The following is a 9,945-nucleotide window of genomic DNA, read 5'->3' as shown; positions in this document are numbered from 1 at the left end:
CTGGTTCGGTTGCAACTAGTACCTCTGGTTCTATCGGAATGGGTACTATAGAGTCGGTTCTAAGGTTGAGTTGCTTAGGTAACATGGCTAGTAGATTCTTATACTCTTCTACCATATCATTCAATGCATTATATAACTCATCTTTAGTAAATTCTTCACAGGGAGAGTCAAATACATGTTCCTCATTTTCCATGAGACACGTGAGTTCATCGTCACTGTCACTATGAGCCCATAGGCTTCCCCCATCATCGGCTATCAGTGCTTTCTGAATCTCACTTCCTTCACCGGTTTGTTGATAATTGTTTCGGTTATTTTGGTAATCCGGTTTCCGGTCATCCCTTCTCGGTTTTCTGCATTCCCACTTAAAATGTCCCAAACAGTTGCAGTTATAACACCTTATATTGGATTTATCACCATAGTAGTTGTTTGTCGGTTGGCTTCTTTTCATGAACCTCCCAAACTTCTGTGCAAACATAGCCATGGCATCCTCGGTGAACTGTTCGGCGGTTCTGATCGGTGCAGGGATAGGTGTAGGTGTCGGTGCAGGTGCAGCCGGTTCTGTAGATGTGATTAGTGCTCTAGTTGATGTTGAGGCCGATACTTCTTCTTCAGTCCTAGATCTCATTTCGAACTCATATGCCTTAAGATCTTCGAATACATCATGTAGTTTCATCTTAGGTAGGCTTTTTGATTCCCTCATTACCATTGTCTTTATGTCCCAAGCACTTGGAAGAGATCTCAAAGCTTTCATGATGACCTCTTTGTTATCATACCTCTTGCCAAGAGTTGCTAGCTCATCTAACACACCTGTGAACCGGTCACTGTACTCCTTCATTGTTTCTCCCGGTTTCATCTTGATGCTTTCAAACTTCTGAGTGGCTACCATTACCTTTTTCCTTTGTTCTTTCATTTCCCTCAAAGATCTGAATAACCGTGTTCCATGTCTCTTTCGCGGTTTTGCAATTTCTGATCTTGTAGTATGTGTTTCTGTCCACACTGTTGGAGATCCGGTTTCTAGCATGGTTATCCAGGTTATTTCTTCTCTTGTCTTCAGCTGTCCATTCCTTTCTGTCCTTATCAATAAATATCGGTCCTTCGGTCAGAATGGACTCCATCTCATCATCCAAGGTGATTAAGTGTAGGTGCATACGAGCCTTCCAGTTGGCAAAGTCATCACCTTCTAGCATTGGAGGCCTATCGAAAGACATGCTTGCTTGAGTATTGAAACTAACTGCTCTGATACCAATTGTTAGGATCTAGATAGCCGCTGGAGGACCGGGGGTTGGACCGGTTAGCGGTTCTCACTCAAAAGGTGGTGATTAATCCGGTTAGAGATTAATACCGGGGTTTCAATACTACACAAACTGTCACAAACCCTTGAACTAGGTTCAAGCGCGGAAGATGTTTATTTCAGGTTGAAGCAGCACACTTGTATGATAGGCAGAACCGGTTTCGGATGATGAAGGTTAAAGAAAATGGTGAGTCGGTTTCGGTAACCTGGTGATTCGGCTTAGATGAAGTTAAGTCAGTTGGAGCGGTACGGATCGGTTAGATAATGGAACCGACAAAAAGTAAATGACAAGACAAGTTTTATGGATGTTCGGAGATGAAACTCCTACGTCACCCTTCCTCTCGAAACCGCGAGAAAGATATTCACTAAGGAATATAAGTACAATCCGATCAAGACTTATTTTCTGCTTAATGACACTCTTACAATTTGCACCGAAATGGCAAAACACACACTTCAACTTTAGCACTTAGGCTCTTCTAGAGAGAGAACACACTCTTATCACTTGTAAATTAAATGTTCACTGTGTCCCATATTTACTCTTCTTTAACTGCCCCTTTTATAGATGAAATATGCCAACGGTCATATTTCACTTCCTTGAATCTGGTTGGCTGAGCAGAGGTGCAGAGGTTCAGTGATTCAGACCCTACGGTCATCTTTTCAGACCTGACGGTCATCCTCAGACCTGGCGGTCAATCTCAGACTTGGCAGTCTGTTCTTCCGGTATGTAAGACAAACCTGCTAGGTTTGTCTTTTACTCAATGTGGACACTGTCTGTTAGACAGTTGTCTGTACTTGGAAGATCTCCTTTCTGACTTATCCCGAAGTGGAAAGATCCTGTAGGACTGTCTTCTGCAGTCTGCAGGCTTTCCTCAGACTTATATAGATATGGAAATGTTCAGTCTGTTCCTTTAGTATCATACTCAACAGATACCCAAATTGTCTTCTTATACTTGGTCGGTCATTTGTCTTTACCGAACGGCTTCCGGTGTGTTTGGTTTAACCGGACAGCTTCCGGTTATTCCTCTGCCTTGTGGCTGATCGACTGTCTGATGTTTCCGGTTTTAAGCTTTGGCCGATCCTTTTTTTGTGCGGTCATGTTCCAAGTATTCTTGGTCGGTTTAGTAGCTTGACCGGCGAGTCTCTTTAGCCGGTTCTTTTGTTTGACCGGTTCGGTTCCATGTTCCTGCATGGAAGGTTTATTTAAGTTAGGTTTATGTGAACCGGTCTAATTTTATCTAACAGTTGTCTACTCGGGTTGTTCATGAACCTGCTAACAACTCTCACTGCATGTGCTATGTCTAGTTTTGTGTAAACCACCGCATATATAATACAACCAATGATAGAGGTATAGAGAACAGTGGCCATGTAATTTTTCTCCTCCTCTGTTGAAGGCGACTGATTTTTAGATGGTCTGAAGTGACTAGCTAAGGAGGTAGTAACTGGTTTTGCATCATACAAGTTGAACTTGCTAAGAAATTTCTTCACATATTCTTCTTGTGAAAGCTAGAGAACTTCTTCATCCCTGAAAATTCTCATCCCAATGATTTGTTTTTCAGCACCCAAATCCTTCATTGCAAACTTTTCAGACAACTCTTTCTTGAGTTTGTTAATCTCATACAAGCTTGTTCCAGCAATCAACATGTTATCAACGTAGAGGAGTAAAATAATGTACGATTTATCAAACCTCTTGATATAGCAACAATGATCAGCTTCACACATCAGAAAATTGTTACTTTTCATGAAATTATCAAACTTCTTGTACCATTGCATTGGAGCCTATTTCAAACCATACAGACTTTTCTGAAGCTTACACACAAGCTCATCTTTTCCTTTGATTTCAAATCTTTCTGGTTGTCACATGTAAATCTCTTCATTAAAATCATCATGAAGAAAAGAAGTTTTGACATTCATTTGTTGAAGATGAAGGTCTTTTTTCACAATCAAACTCAAAATAGTTCTGATTGTAGTCAATACATTTTTTCTGTTGAAATCCTTTCACAACCAATCTTGTCTTGTACCTCATAGTATTATCATGTTCTTCTTTAATCCTGAAGATCCATTTGTTGTGAAGTGCTTTTTTTCTCTTTGGTAGCTTAGTGAGCTCCCAAGTCTGATTCAACATCAAAGAGTCCATCTCATCTTTCATAGCAGACTCCCACTTAATCGATTCATCAGATTGTATTGCTTCCTCATAACATTCAGGTTCACCTCTATCTATCAACAAGACATAGTTCAGAGATGGAGACCACCTCTCAACTGGTTTTCAAATCCTTGACGATCTTCTCAACTGTATAATCGGTGTTTGTTGATTTACCTTTGGGGTCACGTTCTCAACGATTTCATCTTCAACAATATATTGTTCTTCTTCGACAATCGGTATATATCTAGCTGAAAATTCTTTCAAATCGATTGTACCAGTCTCTTCCAACTTTTAATCACCATTTGATGTCTTCCCAACACAATCAAAAGAATTTTCATCCCTTTTTCGCTTATATGGCCCAACCTGCAATGTCACAACTCACTCTTCTTCGAGTCATGAACTTCAGCAGCAACGGTTTCTCTACAAGTTGAAGTCGTGTATAACATTCATGTTTTGTGACCTCGAGCAACAACTATTGCTCATTTAGTCACCTTCCACGCACCATTTCCACAACTGAAATTATGAACTTCTTCATCAAGTTGTGTAACAGAAATCAGATTGCGCATTAAACCTGGAATGTGTCTCACCTTATTAATCTTCCAAACAGAACCATTTGCCATCTTCAATTTGATGTCCCCATGCCAACAATATCCAGTGGCTCACCATCCACGAGATAAACTTTCTCATAGCTTCCAGCCACATAATACTTCATTAATTCTTTGTGAGCAGTGGTGTGGAAAGACGCTCATGAGTCCAAAACCCATGAATCTATCGGGCTATCAATAGACAAAAGTAACGCATCAATAACAGATTTTGTAACAACGTTGGCTGCATCATTTTTATCATCACTGTTTTTTTTCGGTGCTTTGCAGTTCTTCTTTAAATGATCATGTTTACCACAATTCCAGCACTCAAATATCCGCCCAGACTTGGACTAACTCCTCCTACTCCTCGACATAGATCTGCTCTTACCTCGGTTGAAATTTCTATCATTACATCTGCCATATTTTCCACATTCAGAGTAGAACCTTTGAATGTTTCACTAGAATCAATTTTACGAACCTCTTCAGCAAGATTACGATCTCTAACTTTAATAAATTTCAATTTAACATTTCCAACTGAATTACTAATTGTTGTCCTCATAGGTTCCCAACTATTTGGTAGAGATGCTAACAAAATCAAAGCACTAACTTCATCCCAAAATCAATCTCAACATATAGAAATTGATTCACAATTGTGTTGAATTCATTCAAATGAGTAGTAACAGAAGTACCATCAACCAATCTTAAGTAAAAGAGTCTTTTCATTAGTTGTACCTTATTGTTAGCAGATGATTTTTCATTCATATTAGAAAGAGTTTTCATCAGACTCATGGTGGTCTTCTCCTTTGCTACATTGTGAGCAACCGTCTTGGCTAGCGTCAATCGGACAACTCTCAAAACCTGTCTATTAAGGAGTTTCCATTCAGTTTCATTCATCTTCTCTGGTTTCTCACTAAAAGGAACATGAAGTTTATTAAACGCCTTCAACTACCTCCGACCTCTTTACACCACCGCCTGCTACCCTTCTTCATCTTCATGTATTGAGCAACCATCTACTTCTTTCTCTCGCTTTCCTTCATCTAAATCTCTTCCTAACCCAGCCTACGTTTTTCCTCCTCTCGCTGGCATTCATCCTCCCTCATCCAGTAAGCTCTCCTCTCCTCTCATATTCCCTGTTTGATTGATTGTTTGTTTGATTTCCTTTGCAGCTTCGAGAGAAAACACAGGTATGAATTTTATGAAAGAGTTTTCAGGAATGGGTTCTACATCTTGTGGTGATCGGTTTGCTATAAGGGCTGATCAGAAGAGCTACAGTCACAGTCAACTACTTCATCTGCATATAATTAGGGTGAGCAAATGGGTAAAACCAAACCGTTTTCTCCAATCCGTATTAAATCCAAACTAAATTTATTTAATCCGTAATTCAAACAATTTTACTAATTAATAAGGGTCGGATACGGATTGAATTCAAAATGGTTTGGATAATCCAAACTAAAAAATATTTATATATATCAATTTGAAATTAGTCAACAATTTTTATTTATTTATTTTTTTTAAAAAAATGGAATTTTTTATTATTATTAAATTTGAATCTGAAAAAAATTTAAAAATAATAATAATAAGAAACAAATAAATTTCATTATCAAATGATGATAAGTAAAATATATATTATATTAAGATAAAATTTAATTTAAAGAAAAATAAATTAAAAAATAAATTTTTGTTTAAATAGTTTAAATAGTTTGGATAATTTGGATAATCCTAATTCAATCCGATTTAATCCAATTCGAACTCAATCCGATCCGATCTAAATCCAATCCGAAATATCCAATCCAAATTAGTATTTAGAATTCGAATTGGATTGAATTTCGGATTAATCCACCCAACACTCACCCCTACCTATAACATATCAAAGCTCTTAAGTAGTAAGGTGATCTTCAAACTGTAACTTCTAAAACGAAAGTTCTTCTCAAACTTATGACACTTTCTTGAAACTGGGTATAGTTTACTGACTGGCAGGATATATCTGATTGGCTCTTTTGAATCTTTACAGGTGGATAGTAAGAATGAGAATTACAATCTTGGTGGAGCTAGGATAGGAATTGTAGCTAATCCTTCTGCCGAGTTTGTTGCTGGAATTCTTGGAACGTGGTTAAGTGGTGGTGTTGCTGTTCCGCTTGCACTAAGCTACCCAGAAACTGAGCTCATGCATGTTATGAATGATTCGGTCTGCCCATGTTCTTTCTCTGTTAACACCCACTCTGCTTTCACATAATTCTCTTTTTAACCGGTTATAAGAATGTGATCATGCTGTTTGGATCTCTGTTAACACCATCTATATTTTTCATTATGTGTGATAAATTACAGTTGATGTCAGTTGTGTTATCTTTAAAACTATAGTCATTTCAATGGTAGAATGATTCTTTTTTACAAGCAGACTTCTAATGTGTTTTCCATTGTTAGGATATATCAATGATTTTAAGCACCGAAGACTATTCTGAGCTGATGCAAAATGTTGCCGCTAAAACATCTGCTCTGTTTTCCCTTATTTCTCTTGTTGCTGATGCATCTTTGAGGGTTAGTGAGGATAATGAGTTGCATAAGAAAGAATTGGACAAGTTTGAAGATTTATTCCATGTCCAAGGTTGTTTCTTTGTTACTATTATGTAACATCATGTATTCTAGCATATTTGTATCTTTGTAGGGTTCAGTCATTCATGTAGTTGTACATAAATAATGGGAATAATGTCAATTTTATCACTGAACTATAATGAAATATTCACATATATCACTGAACTAACTTTTGTTCGTTCATAACACTGAAGTTGAGATTAATATTCATCTATATCACTACTCCACCAAACCTCTAACCCCGTTAAGTTTCGGTTAAATGAAACGTTATGTGGAATTGACATGTCATCTTTTTCAATTAATATATTGACATGTCATCTTTTTTAATTAATATATATTATTTATTTATTTATTTTAAATTCTAAATAATAAAAACATTTAAAAAGTCATTTATAATTTCTCTCTCCTGTCCTAATTAACTAAACCCACAATTCTTTTTCTCTGATTCACATAATCAATCAGATAGATTCACCTTTCTAAAACAGAGATAAATAAATGCTATCCTGATAATGCATTCTTGTTGATAATATAAACCTTAATCAATCAGATAGATTCATCTTTTTAAAACATAACAATAATCAAGAAATATATGAAGAGAAAGGAGAACAAACTCTGAAGAGATAAGGAAGAATATAGGAAGAGAACAAGAACAATAATCCTGAAATAAGTCTTCAAAAGAAAGAAGAAGATTTGTAAACTTCATTACCTGTCATCATTGTTCATTGTGAACTTTGTTTGAGACTGGTCGAAGTAAGAAGAAAAAGTTGAGGTCTAAGGCTCAGCTAAATGTCAAAGTTCGTCGTGGTAGGGTTCTGAAATCAAAATCTCATCTCACATTGCCCTCAATTCTCTCACTAACTCGTCAGTCTCCCTTCGGTTCCTTTATTTGAGAAATCGAATCCTTTAAAGAACAAAATCGGAGAAGAAGAATGGTGGGTTTAGTTAATTAGAGCAGAAGAAGGAAATTATTAATGACTTTGTAAATGTTTTATTATTTAGAATTTTAAATAAATAAAAATATATATAATATATATATATATAATAATTAAAAAATATGACATGTCAATATATTAATTAAAAAAAGATGACATGTTAATTCCACCTGTCGTCTCATTTAACAGAAACTTAACGGGGTTAGAGGTTTGATGGAGTAGTGACATAGATGAATATTAATATCAACTTCAGTGGTATGAGCGAACAAAAATTAGTTCAGTGATATACGTGAATATTCTATTATAGTTTAGTGATAAAATTGGCATTCTTCCCCATAAATAATATTTAAAACTCATTTTGGAATGTTGGTTTGTTTGATTATTATTACTGGTTTTAATTGTTGAATTATTATAAGATTGTTGCACATTTTAGGTTTTAATTGTTGAATTATTATAAGATTGTTGTACATTTAAAATGTGAGATGTTATTTGAGTTTCGAATTTGAATAGTTTATCAAATTAAACTCGAAAGTTATTAAAATAATTTCCATGTTTTGTTAAGAATTATTATTGATTGTATTTAATTTGTACAATATAATTAATTTTTATATTTAATTTATATATATATATATATATATATATATATATATTTAATTAATTTTGTTTATTCACTATCTATTATTACTTTATTAAAAAAAAAATACAAAACTAAATTAATTAATTTAATATATATATATATATATATTTAAACATAAATAAATAAGAAAAAAATATTATGTAAGTTAGGTATATTAATAAGTTATATGTATATTAATATCTATAATTTCTTACATCTTTTAAAATATTACTAAAAATGGCATTCGTTTTGAACTAATTTTCGCAATAGTGCGTATTAACATTAATGCAAAGATTAAAGCAATTCGGCGTTAAACATAATTTAGTGAAAAGTTTACTACACTATCAAACAAGTGAAATATAACAAAGAGTTGAAAAATATTTACTATAAATGTCATTCATTCTGCACTAGTTTTCGCAATAAGGCGTATTATTCATATTGCAAGGATTAAAGTAATTCGGCGTTGAACACGGTTGCAAAATTTATTGCACTCTCAAATATGGGAAATATAACATAGAGTTGAAAAATATTTACTATAAATGTCATTCGTTCTGCACTAGTTTTCGTAATATGGCGTATTATCATTATTGCAAGGATTAAAGTAATTCGACGTTAAACACAGTTTAGTGCAAAGTTTAGTGCACTCTCAAACAGAAGAATTATAACAGAAAGCTGAAAAATATTTACTAAAAATTTTATTTCTTTTGCACTAGTTTTCGCAATAATATGTATTATCAATATTACAAAAATTAAACTAATTCGGCGTTGAACAATGTTTAGTGCAAAGTTTACTGCACTCTCAAATAGGGCAAGATTTCTTAAATAATTAAGACATATGGTTATTGCAAAAATAACAACAATGAGGCCATGAACGTGGATTAATGCAAATACTAGTACACTATAATACAGGGGATTTTTATCCGAGAGTTTAAAAATAATTACAGTATATCGATCTGCACTAGTTTTCGCAATAAAGTTCCTCTTTCTAATGCAAACGCTAATGTTGTATAATTTTCTAAATGTTTAGTGCAAAAAATTGTGCACACTAGTACAGAAGTTTTTTTAACAAAGAGAGGAATAATGTATTTCAAAAGTTCTGCAATAATATTGACATTATTATATATATAAAGGCTAAATATAACGTAAAACCATAACATATATAACATATATAGATTACTAAAACAACATTCCATTTAAATCAAAGACATTAGAATTTCTAAGAACCATTGTTTAAACATACAAGCATTACCAAACAACCAAAACAATATTCAAAGTTACACAAAAACCATCATAATATTCAATAAACATTAAAATAAATATTGCAACTTACTCTTCTTTATTGCATCAGATCTGTCTGCTTCATGGATATTCTTTTGATTTTTGTCTTCCACCACAATGTTGATTAATCACTTTGTATCTGTAGTAATTCATTAACCTAGCATTATAATAAACAAATTAAACCAAAAGGGTAAAATATATCAATATATGAATAGTATATTGTTACATTACCATTTTCTTCATCCCTTAAAGACTTCGACCGTTACTTTGGTAAAACTGTCAATATTAGCCAACATTAAACTCATCTCCCTTTGCAATGTTTCTTTCTCATTCCATCCTGTGGTGAGTCTTTCAATTTCAGAGTCAAGTATATAGATTATTTCTAATGCTTCATCAAGCAGTAAATTAGTAGCCTCCAACTCGGATGGAGATTCGAGATTCGGTATTTGTGGCTGGCACAGGTACTGCTTCCTTCTCATCTGAGCAAGGAGTGAATGAGCTTGGCTTGTTTGAAA

The 9,945-nt window shown here is 34.3% G+C and overlaps 1 protein-coding gene across 1 annotated transcript; it reads left to right on the top strand.

The window, feature by feature from the left end:
• The first annotated feature begins 3,784 nt into the window (after positions 1–3,784).
• Positions 3,785–6,643, top strand: LOC124938900 (malonate--CoA ligase-like). The gene is made up of 4 exons (XM_047479421.1): positions 3,785–3,845; positions 5,182–5,321; positions 6,027–6,200; positions 6,437–6,643. The coding sequence occupies exons 1-4, from the start codon at positions 3,785–3,787 to the stop codon at positions 6,641–6,643; spliced, it is 582 nt and encodes a 193-aa protein (XP_047335377.1).
• Positions 6,644–9,945: the final 3,302 nt, after the last annotated feature.

The sequence above is a fragment of the Impatiens glandulifera genome, chromosome 5 (assembly GCF_907164915.1).
Source record: "Impatiens glandulifera chromosome 5, dImpGla2.1, whole genome shotgun sequence".
In the NCBI taxonomy this organism is placed as follows: Eukaryota; Viridiplantae; Streptophyta; class Magnoliopsida; order Ericales; family Balsaminaceae; genus Impatiens; species Impatiens glandulifera.
Note: the sequence above shows the minus strand (reverse complement) of the source record. Positions and strands in the feature narration are given on the sequence as shown.